Source organism: Oryx dammah, unplaced genomic scaffold (assembly GCF_014754425.2).
Source record: "Oryx dammah isolate SB20612 unplaced genomic scaffold, SCBI_Odam_1.1 HiC_scaffold_18, whole genome shotgun sequence".
Taxonomy (NCBI): Eukaryota; Metazoa; Chordata; class Mammalia; order Artiodactyla; family Bovidae; genus Oryx; species Oryx dammah.
This window is the reverse complement of record NW_024070202.1, coordinates 117,983,423-118,006,852: the sequence shown is the minus strand read 5'-3', so window position 1 is coordinate 118,006,852 and position 23,430 is coordinate 117,983,423. Positions and strand designations below refer to the sequence as shown.

At 39.9% G+C, this 23,430-nt stretch overlaps 1 protein-coding gene across 3 annotated transcripts in view; it reads left to right on the top strand.

Moving 5' to 3' along the window:
* The window catches only part of LMBR1 (limb development membrane protein 1), a 133,007-nt gene that overhangs the window by 100,948 nt on the left and 8,629 nt on the right, over positions 1 to 23,430 (top strand). For all 3 annotated transcript variants that reach the window (XM_040260208.1, XM_040260209.1, XM_040260210.1), the window contains 3 exons: positions 719 to 792; positions 991 to 1,081; positions 2,238 to 2,304. In XM_040260208.1, the coding sequence (XP_040116142.1) occupies positions 719 to 792; positions 991 to 1,081; positions 2,238 to 2,304 (232 nt within the window). The remainder of the gene's footprint in view (positions 1 to 718; positions 793 to 990; positions 1,082 to 2,237; positions 2,305 to 23,430) is intronic.

The window sequence follows — 23,430 nt, the reverse complement described above, 5'->3', positions numbered from 1 at the left end:
TAGATATAATGTTTAGGAAGCAATGTGCAGCATTGCATTTGAAAAATCTGTGTTACTTAAATCCCTGAATTCCTTAGGGAGATGAAACTTTCAAGAGCAGTAACAGGACGCGTGCATTCACTGTCTCCCGTTGCTTATCTTACTCCTGACGTGCTTTAATTGTATACTTTTTATATGTTGCCTCAGGGTTCAGACAATTACATGTTCTATTCTTACTGTACTGTTATATTTAAAGATTTTTTTTCCCAAGAGTATTTAGGATTTAACAATAAATGCAGATAAAGAATCTACCTGCCAATGCAGGAGACTCAGGAGAGCAGGTTGAATCCCTGGTTCAGCAGGATCCCCTAGAGGAGGAAATGGCAGTCCACTCCAGTCTAGATTTTCATCTAGGAAATTCCATGGGGTCACAAAGAGTTGGACACACACACGCACGCACGTGCACACACACACGTAATCATGTCATTTTGATAAGCGACTTAAATTATATTTGAGATGAAACAGAAATGTTTGAGCTTGTTGAGTGTTAACATGTGGCTGGTTTCGTTGGTGAATTCAGCCTCGTGCTGTGTTTTATTCTCCTTTGAAAGTCTAGATGTTATCCCAGGGGATTAAACATTTCTGATTTCAACTGTCCTGTAGTTATGAAACAGCAATTTTAGGGAAACCAAACGTAATAGTGTCACTGAATTCTGAAAAGTGCTTTTTCCCCCTCCAGGGGCCTGGAATAGGGCATGCTTCTCTTTCTGCTTTCGGTTTCGTGGGAGCTGCACTTGAAATCATTTTGATTTTGTATCCTTTCTTTAACTGAAGTTCTGTCTGTTAACAAGTTTTCTGGGACAGTGGTAATTTACTAAGACACTTTCCTGGAAGAAAAACAAGTTAAGTCTTCCTCAAGCACTCCAAGTGGCATTTTATTTTGTTTTCCTTTGGGCCTGTTGAGAACTCGAGGAAACGTTCTTTGGAGAGTTTTTTCCTTGATTCTCACAGCTATCTTATGGTGTCCTCTGTCGTCGGTTTCTACAGCCTCCGATTTTTTGGAAATTTTATTCCCAAGAAGGATGACACAACTATGACAAAGGTAAGGTACTTTTAAGTCTGAGGTGGCTGTGCCCCTCTTTTGCCTTCCAAGACAAACGGACTGTTTTATTTAGTGATCGCCCTGAATGGTTCATTTGCGGTTCTAGGTATTTGTTTGTAAGTTGCGTAAACACACACTGGAAGATTTTCAAAATGCTGAATGAGTGGGAAAAGGATGTGCTCTGTTTAATTTGGATGGTGTCCATTCACTTGTAAATGTAGAGAACCGCAGAGCTTGTTAACCAGCTATAGAAGGCTCCTGAAAGGACCCTTTTTTCCTGCAAAGAAGACGTATTGCTAATGAGTAACTTTGATTGCGCTGACTGTACTTCAGGGAGCTTGTTTGAAATCTGAAGAACTTGGTTGCTACAAGTAGTAGAGACAAAGTATTTCAAATTTGAATAATTAAAGCAAGACGGAAGAGTTCTGTTCAGAAACATTGTGTAGTCTGAGGCTAATTTGACTTTCTACAATATTTCATTGGCTTCTGAGTAACAAAGGCTGTTATCTTATATAGAGACTGCATTTGTAAAATATTCCCACAGGCTGACAATGAAGAATCACAGGAGTGGCTGGCTTCTTTTCTTTTTATCAGATTTTCCTTGTTTTCAGCATATTCTAAAGGGGAGATGTTCTTTTTTACATATCTTTATCTGTCTATTTAAATTTTTACAGTTTCTTGAGATATTTAGCATAAGTAAACATAAGTAGTAATCTGTGCTTTTGGCATCTTTTATTTATATGAAAGAATAAGCATAGGATATATTGAAATAGAATTGCTAGAATTTAGGTGTTTTAGATTTCTAGTTTTTTGGCTTTAAATCTTAGTTTACATTAGAAGTAGATATATATCTTGAGCAGTAGTCTTGGCTTTAAAAGGTGAATCTTTTTGAAATCAGCAACCTCTGTCAGTAACGTAAAATGCAATTTTCTTTGTGTCAGGTACTGTAAATACCTTCTAGAACTTACCAATAGAACTTTAAATGCTTGTAGAAAAACTTTCTGGTTCTCTTTATTTTCTGTATTGAATAGTATCATTAAGTTAGCAAAGTACCATAGGTAACTAGAATGTACAGTAACTTGCCAGTATGTGAGTGGATTTTACTTAAGTGTGTACTGTGTAGCTGCCCAATATTCTTCCTGATTTCTCATAACAGATCATTGGGAATTGTGTGTCAATCCTGGTTTTGAGCTCCGCGCTGCCTGTGATGTCAAGAACACTGGGTAAGTTTAAGTGAGAACTTTTCACGTAAAGTCTGTACCTTTTCAGGTGTCTTTTCTAAACCTTCTATACTTCTAAACTTTTCCCAAAAGATCACTCTTTGAAATATATTATTTCCTCCCATGTTATTTTATACCTTTGCTTCTATAATTTATTTGTATATAGGGTTGTACCAAAACAAGCACTTTTATCAAATAAAGACAATTGATTTTTTTCAAATGCTTGGAAATATTCCTTTCCAAACAGTAGCCTTTATTTTTTTTCACTGACTGGTTAAACTTTTGAGTCCTCTAGTGAGGAAACTGTTAAGTTTTTGTTTTTGTTTTAAATAAAACAATGTTTAATGTCTAGAAAATACTAAGTCAATTTTTTCCTACATGAAATGGTTTTAGAAACGTATAATTCAGTATGTGGCTTAAAAAACTGATAATCTGTAAGACGTGCTTTACGCTGCTTTTACGTCCAGGGCACAGACTTGAAAGCAGTGAGATACTTGGGAGCGTTGACATACCCGCAGTGACTTAAGGGATGTACTTTAGCTCCTTAGTTTTTACTTGCCTGTCATTCATATAGTTTTCTTAATTTTTCGATGTACAAGAATATTCTGGTCATCTTTTAAAAGTAAAACATTTCCACTTTGTCGTTGAAACAGTTGAATAAGTCTTCATTTGATGTTCTTATCTTTTGTAAAACACTGTAGCAGACTGAATTCTCCGTTATTGGCTAAATATTATTTCAGACAAAAGTTTCCACTAGGCAGTTCTGTTCCATTTTCTAGTCTTAGATTTTGACTTGAGTGTTCACAGATTATTTTTAAAAATCCCATTATTCAACCTTAACAACTAGCTAATGACAAAAATTGCAAGTAACTTTGAACTGCTTTTGTTTTAGCTCTTGCGTTGCCTCCATTATTTATTCAGAACTCATAGCTCTCAGGGGTGCAGGCTGTGCCAAGAAAGTATAAGCGTCATAGTGACCTTCATGATTCTTACAGGGAATTCCATATTTTAGTAAAAAGTGAAATCTAAGTGTAAGTGTAAAAGGGACTACCTTTTCCCTAGACTAACACAAAGCTTACTTACTTAAGAGGTCTTATTTCCTTTGTGTTTGCGTTATAGGACTTGTTATTGTTTTGACATCTGCTTATCGTATGCTAATCTTGAAAATGCCAAAAAATACATTTTTGTAAGTTTATTTGTAGCTGTTGCCATTTGTGTTATGGAAGTCCAACAGTTTCTGTGATATAGCCAACCTACCATTTTATTATGTATGAAATTCACTGTGCACTGTTATTTAAGATTAACTGTTAATAGTAACATATACTGATTTTATGGAAGAAAATTACATGCTGAGTACCATTTTAATACAAAGAAAACAAATTAATGGCAAAATGTGCTTTTTGAAGATCAACACATTAAATTCCTGAGTAGTTTGCCATAGAGATAAATAAAAAGAAGAAAAAGAAAGATGGGACAATTAAAATGCAGCTAACAAACGCCTGGCCCCAGCTGTCCAAACAGGATTAATGGAGTGTATTAGGGTACAGTGAGTCATGTGGCGCTTTGCAAAATATCAACACACACTGCATTACATGTTATGCCCAGTGGCACTGAATAGATGAAAAGAAATAAATACGTTAAACAGATTCATAGAGGCTTTTCACAGTATTGAAAAAGCACATTTCTAGACTAAAAGAGAAAGCTTCATTTCAGTCTTATGGGAAATGCAGACTAGAGAGTTACTTTCCATTCCTCTATTAACCCTTCAGAATTGAGTCTTTGATTTTAAGAAGATAAAATATAGAGAATTGTCATGAATATTATCCTAGTGTATAACGGGATTTTGATTTACTAGCTGAAAAGCTTATAAGACTAGAATAGAGGATGTATTTAACAACCGAATTCCAAGCTGTGAAAGTTTTCCCTCTTTCTCATTGCCTCTCACAAGGGAGTCCTGACCTTAGGGTGCTCTCATTTGCTTCTGTGAATTCAGCCAGCATTCTCAGTTAAATAAGAAACCAGGGAACAAGGGAAATTATCATTTACCTGTATAAGTGCAGTTTTTCTCTTATTTTAATCATTTTTAGTAATGATAACTTTAATTGTAAATTAGAAATATTTTGAATCCTGTATAAATAATTCATTTGATGATCTTTTTGCTTCAAAAATGAAAATATTTTTTAAACAGTGTAATTTGCCAATTGTTATTGCTGCATCATAAGTGTAAAATATAGCTTTAGAGTTGAACGCCTGGTGTGATATGACAGACTTATTACAGAATTCCTCTGAAATAGCTTCTTATGTTTAAATAGAGAAGATTTTGTACTAATTTTAAAAATTGCCACTGAGTAGATTTTAGAAGCGTATCACTTAACCACAAAGCATTAGGTTGTGAGGAGCATTTTGGCCATGTATTCCTAGCCAAATGAAATTAATAGAAAGAATAGTGTTTTGTCCATGGGAAACATGAAGGGTCTGTGCTTGAGACTTCTCACTTGAACTCTTGAGAACCTTTTACAAGTGACGCCATGCCAGGGGATGTGATTTCTACAGTGCTGTTTTGCTGCCTATATATAGTGTGCAGATTTGAAGAATCCAGCGTTTTTGAGGCTATGATGTCCATATCTTTAGTAATCAGTTTACTCTTTGATATAATGAACTCTCAAGATGATTAGAGGAGATGGTTGACTAACAAAGTGAAAACAGAAGAGGGCCAAATCTAATAAATTACCTATAGATGTCCAGATTTTTCATAATAAAATATTGTAAAGGCAGCAGTGAATTTGAGAATAAATTTTGTGAGATTGAGGACATATTCTTTGTTATTCTTAATCAAGAAACAACTGAGGGATTGACAGTTTTTACCTTATTCTTTATTTGAAATCTCTTAACAGGAAAAGTTTTCTCAGATACAACCAATAGACTTTGAAATACTGTTACTAATTTCTATTATGAAATTATTTTTATAGTTATGGTTTCATCTCAAAATTCTTTCTGTAAATTTTAAGTTATTCAAGGCCCAAGTACAGATATATATATCTATTTATTTAAATTTATATGAATGCTTACTCTGTTAGAACAAAAAACCCTGACTTATTCTTGCAAGTCAGCTGGAATCTGTTTTTGGTATTTCCATGTATTTCTATTTCTCATCTGGGTCCCCTCTAGCCCATCATCTCACAGGAGATGGAGTGGATTATTCTCTTTTGTTCCTTGATGGAGGGAGCATGTTTAGACACTGGTCCTTCGAGGGAGAGGTCTTTATTTGGATTTTGTGAATGTACTACTAATCTTTACCCCAAGCTTTCCCTCTCCAGTGTGAATCAGAAAGAAACGATCCTTAGACGTGACAAATGAGAACTCCAAAGTATAAATCATGGTATATGTTCCTAATTATGACTTTCATGTAAAAGTAACTCTTAAGCCCTGTATTGAAAATTTCTTAGCAAAAAATTGTATATGACTTCATTATATTCTGTTATATCGAAGAGAGTAATAAATGAGTGGTGTGACTCACTTTTGATTGATTACTAATGGTGTTATAACTGAACAATAAATTTGTATGTCTAGTTAGGATTTTTGATAGTAAAGAGAGAGCATTCTGTGTCAAATGTCTGAAAGAACTGGGAGAGTCACTACTGCTCAGCCCCTCAGCATTTTCATTCCCAGTGTCCACGTGTCGTGCCCTTCTGATGCTGTTCTTATTTCAGAGTCCCTCCTGCCTGAGAGAAGGTTGTGTTGGCCACACATTCTAAAGAATTTAGCCGGCTGTTGACATACATTCCAATCCCTTGAATTCTAATTTGATATAAAATATTTTTTCATATGAAGATCATTTTAGTTAGGATTATTCGGTTGGGAGATGGAAGATGTAGTTTTTAAATGTAAACCACAGTAAGGTTATACTTTGCACTGAGAACCAAGACCCTCCCAACCTGGCTGAGAATACTTAAGAGCACACCTGTACATTGAGACCGGGGAACAGACTATCTCCTTCTCTGTAGGAAGTTGTATTTTAAAATTAGTTTTTAATAGGTATGTACATGAGCAAATTCCACTTATAAAGGATATTAAGAATTAGATCTCAGGCTTGACTTCCTGTGGCCACCACTTTGAATCCCAGTCCCTCTTCAGAGTTTCCAAAAACCAGTTTATATAGTTATTTAAAATCTTTTTCTGGGTACACACACACAGAGACACAGCACTGTGTAGAAAATTGAAAATTCTCCCCTGGGTATTACTCTGTGTGACTCCTAACTTCAGTGTCCACCCAGTAGGAGTTAGAAGAGGAAAAGGTTTCAAACTCATTTCTTGTTCCAGAATTCAGTCAGCTGAAAATGAATTTCAAACCAGAATGCGTACCTCTTCCTGCTCAGATCACCTGTGGCCTCCAAGTCGCCCCGCTGTGTGGGTTTTGCTGCTGTCTTAATTGTTCTGCCGCACTTGCGCTTTGTAAGCCCTCTTCTCAGATCTCCTCTCTCTTCATTTCTGGGCACCCCTTTATTTCTCCTCCTCCGGCCGTTCTTCGACTGTCTCTCACTGCCCGTCAGCTTCGCCCACACAGTTGCCCCCGATCCGCTCCCCTAACCCGCCGCCCTCCCTGAGCTGGGGCAGGCGGCCGCAGCCCCGTCCTCCACGTGGCGTCCCGCAGCGCCTCGCGTGGCTCGTGCCCGCAGCAGGACCCATCCACGCATGTGCGCGCGCCTGTCCTCCCCGCTCCTTCCCTCCCGCCCTCACCCCCTGCGGCTCTTTCTCCCCCGCCCCTTGTCCTTCCCTTTTAGTCCTCAGGCACTTTCTATACAGCTCACCAAACCAGAGGGCCGGGAGGCGGATACCGCTCCCATCTTGTCCCAACACCTAGCGGCACTGCCTGTTTTCATCTTGTTAGTCTCTCTCACATCGGGGCTTCCCCGCTGGTCCAGGGGTTAAGACTGCGCTTCCATTCAGGGGGCATGGGCTTGATCCCTGGTCAGGGAACTAAGACCCCACATGGCACACAGCACAACCAGAGAAAAAAAAATTGTCTCACATTCACTCTGCCTTTCCATTTCCTTTATTAAAAGAAAAGTGAAAAGAATCAGACTTGTTTATCAAGTAATCAAAGCAGAGAGTTGAGTGTATGATTTTAGTTTAATATTTCGTTGTGAAGGGTCGTTCATGAGCTGGGTTTTAAATGCATGTTCTTTTCTTTGAGGAGCGTAGAGCAAGGAGTGAAGCCCAAGCAGAAGCACCAGTGTTAGTCACTCATTCGTGTCTTGACTCTTTGTGACCCCATGGACTGTAGCCGATTGGGCTCCTCTGTCCGTGGGGTTCTCCAGGCAGGAATACTGGGTTGGGTTGCTATTTCCTTCTCCAAAGGGTCTTCCCAACCAAGGGATTAAACCCACATCTCCTGCATTGCAAGCAGATTCCTTACAGCTGCACCACCTGCGAAGCCCTGAAAGCACCAGGGAAGAGCTTACTTTTCAGATAAGGACATGGCATTGAGAGCCACTCTGGAGGCCCCCATCTTGGGAGATTTTTTCTAGGAAGAGAGGGGGTGGATCTCTGTTGGAGATCTGAAACTTGCACTTGTTTTAAAATTAGCACTTTAGGTTTGTTCTTGGACTATGATTATAGTTCCCTTTCATTTAACTTTCAGTTTAGTTCAGTCGCTCAGTCGTGTCCGACTCTTTGCGACCCCATGAATCGAAGCACGCCAGGCCTCCCTGTCCATCACCAACTCCCGGAGTTCGCTCAGACTCACGTCCATCGAGTCCGTGATGCCATCCAGCCATCTCATCCTCTGTCGTCCCCTTCTCCTCCTGCCCCCAATCCCTCCCAGCATCAGAGTCTTTTCCAATGAGTCAACTCTTTGCATGAGGTGGCCAACATACTGGAGTTTCAGCTTTAGCATCATTCCTTCCAAAGAAATCCCAGGGCTGATCTCCTTTAGGATGGACTGGTTGGATCTCTTTGCAGTCCAAGGGACTCTCAAGAGTCTTCTCCAACACCACAGTTCAAAAGCATCAATTCTTTGGCGCTCAGCCTTCTTCACAGTCCAACTCTCTCATCCATACATGACCACTGGGAAAACCATAGCAGTGACTAGATGGACCTTAGTCGGCAAAGTAATGTCTCTGCTTTTTAATATTCTGTCTAGGTTTGTCATAACTTTTCTTCCAAGGAGTAAGCGTCTTTTAATTTCATGGCTGCAGTCACCATCTGCAGTGATTTTGGAGCCCAAAAAAATAAAGTCTGACACTGTTTCCACTATTTCCCCATCTATTTCCCATGAAGTGACCAGACGCCATGATCTTCGTTTTCTGAATGTTGAGCTTTAAGCCAACTTTTTCACTCTCCACTTTCACTTTCATCAAGAGGCTTTTTAGTTCCTCTTGACTTTCTGCCATAAGGGTGGTGTCATCTGCATATCTGAGGTTATTGATATTTCTCCCAGCAATCTTGATTCCAGCTTGTGCTTCTTCCAGTCTAGCGTTTCTCATGATGTACTCTGCATAGAAGTTAAATAAGCAGGGTGACAGTATACAGCCTTGACGTACTCCTTTTCCTATTTGGAACCAGTCTGTTGTTCCATGTCCAGTTCTAACTGTTGCTTCCTGACCTGCATACAGATTTCTCAAGAGGCAGGTTAGGTGGTCTGGTATTCCCATCTCTCTCAGAATTTTCCACAGTTTATTGTGATCCACACAGTCAAAGGCTTTGGTATAATCAATAAAGCAGAAATAGATGTTTTTCTGGAACTCTCTTGCTTTTTCGATGATCCAGCGGATGTTGGCAATTTGATCTCTGGTTCCTCTGCCTTTTCTAAAACCAGCTTGAACGTCTGAAAGTTTACGGTTCACGTACTGCTGAAGCCTGGCTTGGAGAATTTTGAGCATTACTTTACTAGCATGTGAGATCAGTACAATTGTGCAGTAGTTTGAGCATTCTTTGGCATTGCCTTTCTTTGGTGTTGGAATGAAAGCTGACCTTTTCCAGTCCTGTGGCCACTGCTGAGTTTTCCAAATTTGCTGGCATATTTAACTTTAGTTTGTATTAAAATTCATATACATTAGTTCATCTGGACTACTAAGTTAAATTGCCTTCACATTAGGACAAAATGTATTTGTAGCATATAAACAGTCATGACTAAAATTGATTTGATATTTACAAGCACACTTCCCCATCTCCAAGCCCACACTGGCTCACATTGTCCCACAACCCTCTCTCCAGCTCTGCTCTGCCTCTCCAAGTCTTCTCATTCCGTAAAGACAGGTCAGACCCTCTGTCACGTGTGAAAGGTGTGTCGGATTCTTGTTTCAGCCTTGTGTTACACTTGTTTTACCAAAATTAAAAAGAGAAAAAGGAATGAAGCATTGGACACATAGTCCAGTGTGTTTGAACCTAGAATACACTGTGCAGAGTGAAATACGCCAGGCACAAAAGGCTGCGTTGTCCGTGGCTCCACTCACATGGGGCGTCCAGAGCAGGAAGAGCTGTAGAAGACGGAGAGTGGGTCAGCGGGGGCAGAGGTGAGGGGCGGTGGAGAGGGCGGGGTGGTGGTAGGGATGCGCTGCAGTCAGGGCGAGATGGTGGCTAGTGCTTGTCCTCTTTACCCCGGCTTGACTTGTGATCTAATCCCAAGGGTAGATTTTTTTCTTGAAGTTTTATTTGTTGGTTTTTTAGCATAGCTGACATGCGGTACTAGTTTCGGCTGTTCCGCACAGTGATCTGATGCTTGTGTGCATTATACATTGATCCCCACGATAAGCTTAGGGGAGCGTGTGTCATACAAGGTGTTACTGACCGTATTCTCTGTGCCGTATATTAAGTCCCTGTGGCTTATTTATTTAATAACGGGAGATTTGCGCCTCTCATTCCCCTTTACCTCTTTCACCCACGCTCCCACTTGCCTCCCCTCAACCTGCTTGTCCTCTGTATCTGTGAGTCTGCTTTCATTTCGCTTTGGTTTTAGTTTCCGCATAGAAGTAAGATCATATGGTGTTTGTGTTTCTCTGTCTGGCTTGTTTCAGGACACCTCTCCATCCATCCATGTGTTGCAAATGGCAGGATTTCAGGGTTTTCTAAGGGCTGACTAATGTTGCACTGTATGTATATAAGTATATATATGTTGCCCGTATTGCGCGTCCTTTATCCATCCATCAGCGGACACTTAGGTTACTTCCTGTCCTGGCTGTTGTAAACGGTGCCACGTTGACCATTGAGGTGCATGTATGTTTTGAATTGCGTTTTGCTACTCTAGCCTTCTTTTCATTTCTGTCTGCATGGAAAACTGTTTCCACCTCTTTTCTTTCCGTCTGCGTGTGCCTTTAGATCTGAAGTGAGTCTCTAGTGAGAAGCATATATATGGGTCTTGTTATTCTTCTTTCAGCCGCCATATGCCTTTTGATTGGAGCATTTAGCTCATTTATCTGTTTTAAAATAATTATTCATGGTACTTTTTTTTATTACCAGTTGGTTAATTGTTTTTCAGGTGTTTGGGTAGTCCTGTGTTTCTTCGTTTCTTGTCCTCCCCTGTGATTTGACGACTTTATTTAATGTCATATTTGTACTTCCTTCTGTTTAGCTTTTGTGTGTTTTTACTGTTTGTATGTCTGAGGCTACGACGATACTCCTGCATAACAGCCCCTGCATTTTGAGCTGGTGGCTGCATCGTTGAGCAGTCTCTAGAAGCACTGCGTCTTGCCCTCCTCTTCCTCACACTTGCGTGTTTTCAGCATCACATTTTATATCTCTCTATTTTCTGTATCACGTGACTATTTGTGGATGTTTTTACTGCTTTTGTGTTTTTACCTTTACACTAGCCTGATTGGAGCTTCCCAGGTGACGGACCTGCTTGCCAGCGCAGGAGGTACAGGAAGTGTGGGTCGATCCCTGGGTCGGGAAGACCTCCTGGAGGAGCAGGTGGCGACCCACTCTCATATTCTTTTTTGTTTTTAGTGTTTCACTTATCTACTTTGAAAAGAATAAGAAAATACCCAGTACTGGAGGGTGTACCAGAGGGAGGGAGGGGACAGACATGAAGCAGGGTGTACACGTTTATTGAAGAGACTTTCTGGAGGAAAATCCAGCAATAGGTATTCAAAGTCTTAAAAATTTGCATACATTTCACTTAGTAATTTCATTTCTAAGAATCTGTCCTTCCTCAAGAAATAATAAAAGTCCTTCAATGAAGTAAGAGAATCAATATCTTTATAAACTTGGCGTGCTCAGTAGTGTCCAACTCTTTGTGACCCCATGGACTGTAGCCCATCAGACTCCTCTGTCCATGGGATTTTCCAAGCAATAGTACTGGAGTGGGTTGCCATTTCCTCCTCCACACTCTCGTATTCTTGCCTGGAAGATGCTGTACGTGGAGGAGTCCAGTGGGCTGCGGTCCATGGGGCCGCAGAGAGTCAGAGATGCCTGCGTGTGCGCCCACGAGCTTTTTAGGCCACTGAGCTGTTTCCTTTCTGTTTGCCTGTACCAGTGAAGCTTTTTTCTTTGATAACTTGCTGGTTTCTAGTTATGGCTTTTTCTTTTCCCTGTAATGAAGTCTCTTGTTAAGCCAGTTTAGTGGTGATGAACCAACTTTCTTAGCTTTTGCTTATCTGGGAAATTATTTCTTCTTCAGTTCTAATAATCTTGCTGGTTATTCTCGGTTTTAAGTGTTTTCCCTTCAGTACTTTCAATATATTATACCAGGCTCTTCTGGCCCGTAAAGGTCACACTGAAAAGCCAGCTGAACTGTGGGGGTTCGCTTGAATGTGACTAGTTGTCTTTCTGTGGCTGCTTTTAAGAGCCTTTCTGTAATGTTTGGCGTTTTAATAATAATGTGGCTTGGTTTGGGTCTGCTTGGGTTCATCTTGTTGGAGCACATCCACCCGTCTCCCCTCTCCCCTGCCAGCGTTTACTCATGCCCTGGCGGGTAGCTCAGCACCCCTCTTTCTCCTGCAGTGGAAATGTGTTCCTAGTCCCAGTGCTTCGAAGGCTTCTGCTGTTGGATTGATCTCCAGCCTCTGTAAGGTGGCACACCACGACCTTATACCTAGCCCCACCTGTGTGTCCCACTTCCTTGCTTGCAGCCTGGTTCAGGTTGTACCAGGGGTGCTCTTCAGATGTGTTGGGATAGGAAGCAAATACAGCTCTGTCCATTATGTTGTTGAATGTGTTACTTTGTCTGTGGTGAATAATTTCATCACCACCTATTCCCTGGCATAACCCAACATGTTATTGGAGAGTCATCTCAGCCATTAACTCCACAGATAAAGTTCTCCTTGGGCTTCTCCCCCTTTAAGCTCCCTCCTGCATTCTCCCAGAATACGTCTCCCAGTCCTCTGCACATCTGCCGTGTTGCTCGTCACACTGTGTTCTGACTGCTCTCGTTTCGCTCCACGAAACTGTGGTCTCCTTAAGGAAAGTCGTGGTTGGGTGTGCCCAGTGTCTGCGTGTAGCGTTTAGGACGTGTGTGTGCAACGAGGACCTCGTGTGCTGTTGTGTTTTCCATTTTACTCAACTGCACAGGGACTTTAGTCGTGCTGAAGGGAATAAATGCCATACATACCTGCTTGTAACTCTTACAGTACTCTGTAGGGTTAGGAATATGATAGGAACTCAAAAATCCTGCAAAATGTGACTCATACCACAACAGCAAGTACAGGAATAAAGAATTTCTAATTAAATCTATTTGGCACAGCCATACACTAATATATCCATGCACGGTTTGGAGTATATAGTGTGAAGCCTGTTAAATACATTTTAACAGCTTTATTGAAATAAATGAACTGACATATCATAAACTGTGCTCATTTAAAGTGTGTAATTTGGTAAGTTTTGCCTTACCGTGTATGGCTGTGAGTCTGTCACTGCAGTCAGGACGGCGAGCAAGCCTGTCACCCTCAGATGCTTCCTTCTGGCCCTGGACAGTCTCTCCTTCACACCGCCCCCCACCTCCCCGACCCCGGTGTCCCCAGGCAGCCACTGGCCTTTCTGTCACGGTAAAACCAGCTCACATTCCCTAGAGCTTTTTGTAAGTAAAATCACTTACTGTGAACTACTCTTGTTTCTCTAACTCATTGTATTTAAGATTAATCCATGTTGTATGTGTGAGTAGTTTATTTTCTTTTACTGCATTGTTTGTATATATCACAATTTGTTTTTCTATTCACCCATTGAAGGACATTTGAGTTGTTTACAGCTTCTAGCTACTACTATAAATGAAGCTGCCATGGACATTCACACCTAAAGCCTCTGTATGAATTTAGCCTTTGATTTCTCTTGGGTAGTAACTGTTAATAGGAATGGAATGCCTGGGTGTGCACTTCAGTTTTAAAGGAATGGCCAAACTGTTGTAGAGTGCTCATGCCATTTTTATGTCTCTATCACAAGTGCTGAAAACTCTGGCTCCTCTGCATCTTTACGAATACTTGGTTCCGTCAGTCAGTTTAATGTCAGCCCTTCTAATAGGTGTATAGTGAACTTAACTTGAATTTCCCAGATGACAAATGTGCTCATTTGTCATCTGTATATTTTCTTTGATGAAATATTTATTTAGATCTTTGGCTCATTTTAAAAATTAGGGTGATTTTCATATTGGTGAGTTTTTTGTGCTATTTACATATTCTGGATAAAGGTTCTTTATCAAGATATGTGATTTGAAAATATTTCCCCCATTCAGTGGCTTGTCTTTTCATTCTTTCACCAATATTTTAGAAAGTACAGACGTTCTTCATTTGATGAAGTCAGATTTGCCAGGTCTTCTTTCATGGGTTGTGCTTTTGGTGTCGTATATACTAAGTCTTCCTCTGACCGAGGTCACAAAGATTATCCCTTGTGTTTTCTTCTAAAAGCTTTATACTTAGGTCTATGACCTATTTTGAGTTAATTTCTGTATATAGTATGAGGTATGAATTAAAGTTTTATTTCTTGGCATTTGGTAACCAATTATTGAAGCACCACTGCTTGAGAATTCTCTTCCGCTCAGCTGCTTTTGAAACTTCGTTGGGAACCAGTTGTCCGTCTGTGTGTGAGTGTGGGTCTCTTTCTGAACTCAGTTGTGTTCTGTTGATACCCTTGTCTTTACACTAGCTCTATACCATCTGGGTTGATGTGGGTTGATGATGACACAGAAAGATGTTACTGGAGAAGAGCGGAGAAGTAACTCCAGAAAGAGTGAAGAGGCAGAGCCAAAGCAAAACAGCGCCCAGCTGTGGGTGTGACTGGTGAGGAAAGTAAACTCCGATGCTGTAAAGAGCAGTATTGCTTAGGGACCGAGAATGTTAGGTCCATGAGTCAAGGCAAACTGGAAGTGGTCAAACAGGAGAAGGCAAGAGTGAACATCAGTATTTTAGGAATCAGTGAACTAACTTGGACTGGAATGGGCGAATATAACTCAGGTGACCATTATATCTACTACTGCGGGCAAGAATCCCTTAGAAGAAATGGAGTAGCCATCATGGTCAACAGAAGAGTCCGAAATGCAGTACTTGGATGCAATCTCAAAAATGACAGAACGATCTCTGTTTGTTTCCAAGGCAAACCATTCAATATCACAGTTATCCAAGTCTATGCCCCAACCAGTTCTGCTGAAGAAGCTGAAGTTGAATGGTTCTATGAGGACCTACAAGACTTTTAGCACTAACACCAAAAAAAGATGTCCTTTTCATTATAGGGGACTGGAATGCAAAAGTAGGAAGACAAGAAACACCTGGAGTAACAGGCAGATTTGGCCTTGGAGTACAAAACAAAGCAGGTCAAAGGCTAACAGAATTTTGCGAAGAGAACACACTGGTCATGGCAAACACCCTCTTCCAACAACACAAGAGAAGACTCTACACATGGACATCACCAGATGGTCAACACCAAAATCAGGCTGATTAGATTCTTTGCAGCCAGAGATGGAGAAGCTCTATACAGTCAACAGAAATAAGACCAGGAGCTGACTGTGACTCAGATCATGAACTCCTTATTACCAAATTCAGACTTAAATTGAAGAAAGTAGGGAAAACCGCTAGGCCATTCAGGTATGACCTAAATCAAATCCCTTATGATTATACAGTGGAAGTGACAGATAGGTTCAAGGGATTAGATCTGATAGACAGAGTGCCTGAAGAACTGTGGACGGAGGTTCATGACATCATACAGGAGGCAGTGATCAAGACCATCCCCAAGAAAAAGAAATGCAAAAAGGCAAATTGGTTGTCTGAGGACGCCTTACAAATAGCTGAGAAAAGAAAAGAAGCAAAAGGCAAAGGAGAAACGGAAGATATACCCATTTGAATGTAGAGTTCCAAAGAATAGCAAGGAGAGATAAGAAGGCCTTCCTCAGTGATCAGTGCAAAGAACTAGAGGAAAACAATTGAATGGGAAAGACTAGAGATCTCTTCAAGAAAATTAGAGATACCAAAGGAACATTTCATGCAAAGATGAGCTCCATAAAGGACAGAAATGGTTTGGACTTAGCAGAAACAGAAGATATTAAGGAGAGGTGGCAAAAATACACAGAAGAACTGTACAAGAAAGATCTTAATGACCCAGATAACTGTGATGGTGTGATCAGTCACCTAGAACCAGACATCCTGGAGTCCAAAGTCAAGTGGGCCTTAGGAAGCATCACTGTGAGCAAAGCTAGTGGAGGTGATGGAATTCCAGTTGAGCTATTTCAAATCCTAAAAGATGATGCTGTGAAAGTGCTGCAGTCAGTATGCTAGCAAATTTAAACTCAGCAGTGGCCACAGGACTCAAAAAGGTCAGTTTTCATTCCAATCCCAAAGAAAGGCAATACCAAAAAGAATGTTCAAACTGTCGGACAATTGCATTCATGTCACATGCTAGCAAAGTAATGCTCAAAATTCTCCAAGCCAGGCTTCAACAGTACATGAACTGTGAAATTCCAGATGTTCAAGCTGGATCAAAGGAACCAGAGATCAAATTGCCAACATCCATTGGATCATCAAAAACGCAAGAGAGTTCCAGAAAAACATCTACTTCTGCTTTATTGACTACTCCAAAGCCTTTGACTGTGTGGATCACAATAAACTGTGGAAAATTCAGAAAGAGATGGGAACACCAGACCACTTCCACTTATGTGCTGCAGTTTATGGGGTCGCAGACAGTCAGGCACGACTGAGCGACTGCGGTGGAACTGGTGATAAGACCTGAAACCAGGTGCTGAGAGACTGAAGGTCTGCGCTTTTCCTCAGGGTGGTTTTAGTTATTCAAAGGCCTTTTCCATTCCTATATAACTTTTTAAAATAGCTTGTCATTTTTCAAATAAATGTCTGTTAGGATTTTGATTTGGATTGTGTTTAGTCTATAGAAGAAATTGGAGAGGATTAACATTTCTACAGTATTGAGTCTCTCAGCCCTTGAACACTCTGCACCTATTTAGTTCTCTGATTTGTCTTCACCAGTTTTTGTAGCTTTTTCTTTACGTCTTGCGCATTTGATGTTTTTGTGAACGGTGTTTTAAAAAGTTTAGTTTCCAATAGTTCATTTGTAGTGCATAGAAATGCAGTTGATTTCTCTATATTGACCTTTCTCGGCATTGCTCAGCTCATTCATTAGTTCTCTTAAACCTGCTTTATAGGGTTCATGGAATTTCCTGCTTGGATGTTTAGGGTTCTGTGAATGAAGACAGTATTACTTCTTCCTTTCCAGTACAGATGCTTTTACTTGCTTTTCTTGCCTATGGTGTTGCGTAGAGCCTCCAGTACAGTGTCAAATAGAAGTGATGAGGGCGGATATTCTTGACGTGTTCCTTGTTGTAGTGGGAAAGCATTCTGGTTTTTACCACTAACTGTTATTAGCTGTGGTTTTTGTTAGTTTGTTTTGGTAGACGCCTTTTACAGGTTGAGGAAGCTCCCCTCTTGTCCTGCTTAGCTGGAGTTCTTATCAGGATTGGATGTTGGATTTTGTTAGATGCTGTTTCTTCCTCTGTTGAGATAGTCATTTTCTTTTTCAGTCATTGATGCTGTGTTCATTTTTTTTGTTTGTTTCATTTTGTTTTCCTTTCTGTTTCATTTTGAATAGCGTCTGTTAATAGTGTCTTCAAGTCTACTAATCTTTTCTTTTGCAGTGTCTAATCTGTCATTAGTTCCATCTAGTGTATTAGTCATATCTTGCCTTGTAGTTTTTCTCGGCAGAAGGTTAATTTAGGTCTGTTTTATATCTTTTATGTCTCTAACAGATTCAGTCTTCTAACTTCTGAAGTGTAAGAAATATAGTTACAATTGTTCTGATGTCCTTGCTGGTCACTGTGTCATCTGTGCCGTTTCTGGGTTGGTGGTTTTTCCACAAGCCAGTGTGTGCGTCAGTTCCCAGCTGAATGCTCAAGAGGTCCTCTGTCTCCCTCCCAGCTTCCCACCCTGTGCAGCTGTCTAGCCTCTGTGCTGTCCCAAGCTCCAGCTGCACCTCTCTACCTCGGTGAGGTGGCTGGATTCTGCCCCTGTTCCTCTCCACCCTGCTCAGGAAGCCCTCTTTAGGCAGGAGCTGTGGCAGACGGAGGACCACTTGGCTTGTTTCTCATCTCTTAGCATCACTTACCTTCATTGCTAGACGTCCAGGGTTTGAATACCACAAGTTTGCATATCTTGTCCAGTTTTTTGATGAATGAAAGTGTGAGAGACTGTCTCTTTTATTTAGCTTTGACTGGACTCTGAAGTCAACAAACGTATTTCTAATTGATGTACTATAATGAAAACTTGTTTGCAGAGTAAGACTGGTCAGATTTAAAGTCTTTCCTTTAACAACATTGTCTTCAATTACCCCTAAAAAGTGGGACCTCTTGTTAGTTTTAGAATTTATTTTTGTGTGTGAATAAATAAAACAATTTACAGTGAGCTTATTTACGTTAGTCCTGAAATTAATGATGTTCATGATTAATTATGGATTTTATTATTTTATATTTTTTAAGTCACATTTAATTTTTGACACTGTGTAGGTAAATTTTATATCAAAAGCCTGGTTTTAGAGAAGGGAATTTAAAAATCTAGTCAAGATAATAATTTATACTATTATGGGAATCCAGAGAGGGGAAAATGTGTTAATCCCAATATTTTATCAGAGAACATTCAATTTATAAATTTGCTTTCTATAGCAAAATGTATATGCTCTTTTTGGCAGTCTTTCATTAAAGCCATGGATATTCATGGCAGCCATTTGTATGATATGCCAGCAAACAAGATTTATTGAGAAAGTTACTTTAATGGTCCTTTTAGTGTGTCAGGCTTTATATGTTCTCTCACAACTTCTTGCTAGTTAAGGAACATGAATATGCTTGCTAAAAGTCAAAGTTGACTCAGGTGGGCTAACAAACGTAAATTCTCTTGACTCATATTGCAGGTGGAGTAATCAGGTCTTTCTTGAAGTGAGGTTTTGTACCTTAGTTCTTTTAAAGCTATGGATAAAAGAAAGATCTTTATTCAAGGAACTATGCATGAGACATTTTCAGTTTAATCCTAGTGCAGGGAGCTGATTTTGTGGTTTATTGTGAAGAGTATTTTCAGTTCAGTTTCAGTTTAGTCACTCAGTTGTGTCCGAGTCTTTGCGACCCCATGAATCACAGCACGCCAGGCCTTCCTGTCCATCACCATCTCCCGGAGTTCACTCAAACTCACGTCCATTGACTCGGTGATGCCATCCAGCCATCTCATCCTCTGTCGTCCCCTTCTCCTCCTGCCCCCAATCCCTCCCAGCATCAGAGTCTTTTCCGATGAGTCAACTCTTCGCATGAGGTGGCCAAAGTACTGGAGTTTCAGCTTTAGCATCATTCCTTCCAAAGAAATCCCAGGGCTGATCTCCTTTAGGATGGACTGGTTGGATCTCCTTGCAGTCCAAGGGACTCTCAAGAGTCTTCTCCAACACCACAGTTCAAAAGCATCAATTCTTCGGCACTCAGCTTTCTTCACAATCCAACTCTCTCATCCATACATGACCACAGGAAAAACCATAGCCTTGACTAGACGGACCTTTGTTGGCAAAGTAATGTCTCTGCTTTTGAATATGCTATCTAGGTTAGTCATAACTTTTCTTCCAAGGAGTAAGTGTCTTTTAATTTCATGGCTGCAGTCACCATCTGCAGTGATTTTGGAGCCCCCCAAAATAAAGTCTGTCACTGTTTCCACTGTTTCCCCATCTATTTCCCATGAAGTGATGGGACCAGATGCCATCATCTTCCTTCGTTTTCTGAATGTTGAGCTTTAAGCCAACTTTTTCACTCTCCTCTTTCACCTTCATCAAGAGGCTCTTTAGTTCCTCTTGGCTTTCTGCCTTAAGGGTGGTGTCATCTGCATATCTGAAGTTATTGATATTTCTCTTGGCAGTCTTGATTCCAGCTTGTGCTTCATCCAGCCTGGCATTTCACATGATGTACTCTGCATATAAGTTAAATAAGCAAGGTGACAATGTATAGCCTTGACGTACTCCTGTCCCAATTTTGAACCAGTCTGTCGTTCCATGTCAAGGACAGTTCAATAACGTTAAATAATTAAAATTATCTTATGGTTAGTAGTATTTTAACATTTGCTGCCTTAGTACCTTCTTATGTCTTTCAGAAATAGAGATTTTGAAGTGTTTTACATGTGTACAAGTCTTATTAACATGTTATTCACCCAGGGGATTTTTGCAGAAATTTGTGCCTGTGGCTGACTATTTGTTATGTAAGTGAATAGTGAAACACTTTGATCAATGTTTGGGTAACAAAAGATATATTAATACATCTCTGGTCAATAAGTTGTTAAAACTTTTAAGTATTGCTGTTTTTTCTTAAAACAGAATTGTTGGTATTATCAATAAAAAAGTACACTAGTCCAAATGGACATTATAGTTCAGTCACCCAGTTGTGTCCATCTTCTTGCGACCCCATGAACTGTAGCATGCCAGGCCTCCCTCGTGTGTGTGTGTGTGTGTGTGTATGTATATATATATATATGTATGTATTTATATATACTTATATAGGCTATTCCATCCAAAAGCAGAATACACATTCTTTTCAAGTGCCCAAGGAACAGTCTCCAGAATAGATCACATGCTAAGCCTCAAAACAAGTTTGGTAAATTTATGAAAATTGAAATCATATTAAGCATCTTTTCTAACAGCAATGCTTTGAAACTAGAAAGCAACTACAATCTTTAAAAAATTCCTGAGACTTCCCTGGTTTGTCCAGTGGCTAAGAATCCATGCTTCCACTGCAGGGGGCATAGTTTTGATCCCTGCTTGAGACCCCACATGCTGTGTGGTGTAGCCAAAAGATAAATTCTCTGAATCACCTTTGCAGAGAAAATAAAAGTGTATAAAAAACAAAAAACTTCCCAGAGCACAAACATATGGAGGCTAAGCAACATTTTCCTAAGCAACCAGTGGGTTACTGATTAAATCAAAGGAGAAATTTTAAAATACCTATAGACAAATGAAAACAGTGAGCCAAAATCTATGGGATTCAGGAAAAGCAATTCTAAGAGGGACATTATAGTGATACAGGCCTACCTCAGGAAACAAGAAAATTTTCAAATAAAGAATCTTATAGAGAAAGGAGAGCAAACAAAACACAAAATTAGTAGAAGGAAACAGTCATGAAAAGTCAGAGCAAAAATAAATAAAATGAAACTTAAAAAAAAAAGAAAATAGAAATCAATGAAATTGAGAGCTGGTGTTTTGAAAAGAAACAAAATTTATAAACCTTTACTCAGATTGATTATGGATCAGAAATTATAGAGAAGACATTACAACCTACACCATAGAACTACAAAGGATCATAAGAGATTACTAAGAAGAACTGTATGCCCCAATAAAATGGACAACCTAAAAGAAGTGGACAAATTCCTAGGGATGTACAGTCTCCCAAGACTGAACCAGGAAGATGTAGAAAATATGTACTGGTAGATACTAGTAATGAGATCGAAACAGAAATGAAAACTCCAGCAAACACAAGCCCAGGGCCAGACGGCTTCACAGGTGAATTCTAACAAACATTTGGAGAAGAGCTAACACCTGTCCTTTTCAAACATTCCAAACAGTTGCTTAGGAAGGCACACTGCCACCCTGGTATCCCTGGTCTTAAAATCAGACAAAGATATCACACACAAAAAAATTATTGTCCAATATCACTTGAGTCAGCATGTGCAAAAATCCTCAACAAAATTTGAGCAAAGTGAATTCAACAGTACATTAAAAGGATCACACACTGTGATCAAGTGGGATTTATTCCAGGGATGCAAGCAAGGATGGTTAAATATCTGCAAATCAATGTGATATATCAATTTAAGAAACTTGAAGTATGCAAATCATATGATTATCTCAGTAGATACAGAAATATCTTTTGACAAAATTCAGCATCCATTTATGATAAAAAAATCTGCCCAAATTGGGTAGAGGGAACATACCTCAACATAATAAAGGCAATATATGATAAACCCACAACTGACATCAAACTCAGTGTTGAAAAGTTGAAAGCATTTCATTAAAGATCAGGAACAAGATAAGGATGCCCACTCCTGCCACTTTTATTCAACACACTGTGAAAACCTAGCCACAGCAGTGAGACAAGAAAAAATAACTAAAAGGAACCTAAATTAGAGAAAAAGTAAAAGTATCCTGTTTTCAGATGACATATACTAATAGAATCCTACAGACACTGCCAAAAAACCACTAGAGCTTATCAATGAACTCCATAAAGTTCCAGGATGTAATATTAATATATAACAATCAGTAGACAGAAATCTGTTGCATATCTCCACACTAAAAACAAACTATCAGAAAAGTTAATTTAAAAAATAATCCCACTTACCATTGTATTAAAAAGAGAAAAATACCTGAGTATTCCTAAATAAGGAGATTAAAGATCCATGCTCAGAAAACTATGACGTTGATGAAAGAAATTGAAAGCAACAAAAACAGAAGAAGGGAAATACAGTGTTCATGGATTGGAAGAATTAACACTGGTAAAATGACCATACTACCTAAGATAATCTGCAGATTCAGTACAATCAAAATACCAATGACATTTTTCACAAAACTAGAACAAATAATTCTAAACTTCATGTGGAACTGTACAAAAGATACTGAAGTACCAAAACAGTTTTGAGAAAGAAGATTGAGGAGGTCAGTGTGCCCTGATTTTAAACTAGACCACAGTACTACCTCCATCACAACAGCCTGGTACTGGCAGAAAACAGACACATATATCAGTGGAGCAGAGTAGAAGGCCCAGAAACGGACCCATCCACCTGCGGTCAATTAATCTGCGACAGAGGAGGCGAGAATGCACAGTGAGGAAAAGAAAGCCTCTTCAGTAAATGATGTGGAAAAGACTGGACAGCTGCATGCAGAAGAGACTGATCCATGCTTTCACTTCACGCATGAAAGTAAACGCAACTCAGGCCAGAGATGCAAGTGTCAGACCTGAAGCCGTAAACTTCCAGAGGAAAGCGCAGCCAGCATGCTCTCCAGCATTGCTCTTAGCAGTATTTTTGGGAGACCTGTTTCCTCAGGCAAGGGGAACAAAAGCAAAAATAAGCACATGAGACTGCATCAAACTAAAAAGCTTTTGCACAATGAAGGAAACTCGACAAAATGAAAAGGCTGCCCACTGAATGGAAAAGATGTTTGCAAATGATATATCCAATAAGGAGTTAATATCCAAAATATCCAAAGGATCAATGCCAAGAAACCAAACACCCCAGTCCAAAAATGGGCAGATTTAAATAGGCATTTCTCCAAAGAATACATACAGATGGCCAAAAGACACATAAAAAGATGTCATTAATTATTAGAGAAATGCACGTCAGAATTACACTGAGGCATCAGCTCACACTGGCCAGAATGGCCATCGTCAAACAGTGTGGAGAGAAAGGAACCCTCCTGCTCTGTTGATGGGAATGTTGGTTGGTGCAGCCATTGTGCAGAACAGTGCGGAAGTTCCCTAAAAAACTAAAAATAGAGCTACCATATGATCCAGCAGTCTTGCCCCTGGGTACTTTTCTGAAGAAAATAAAATCCCTAGTTAGAAAGTAAATATGTGCCCTGTGTTGGTTGCAGCGTTATTCACAGTAGCCAAGATTCGGAAGCAGCCTGAGTACCCATGAAAAGATGAATGGAGAGAGAGGTGGTGTGCACACACACACACACGCACACACACACACGATTCGGAAG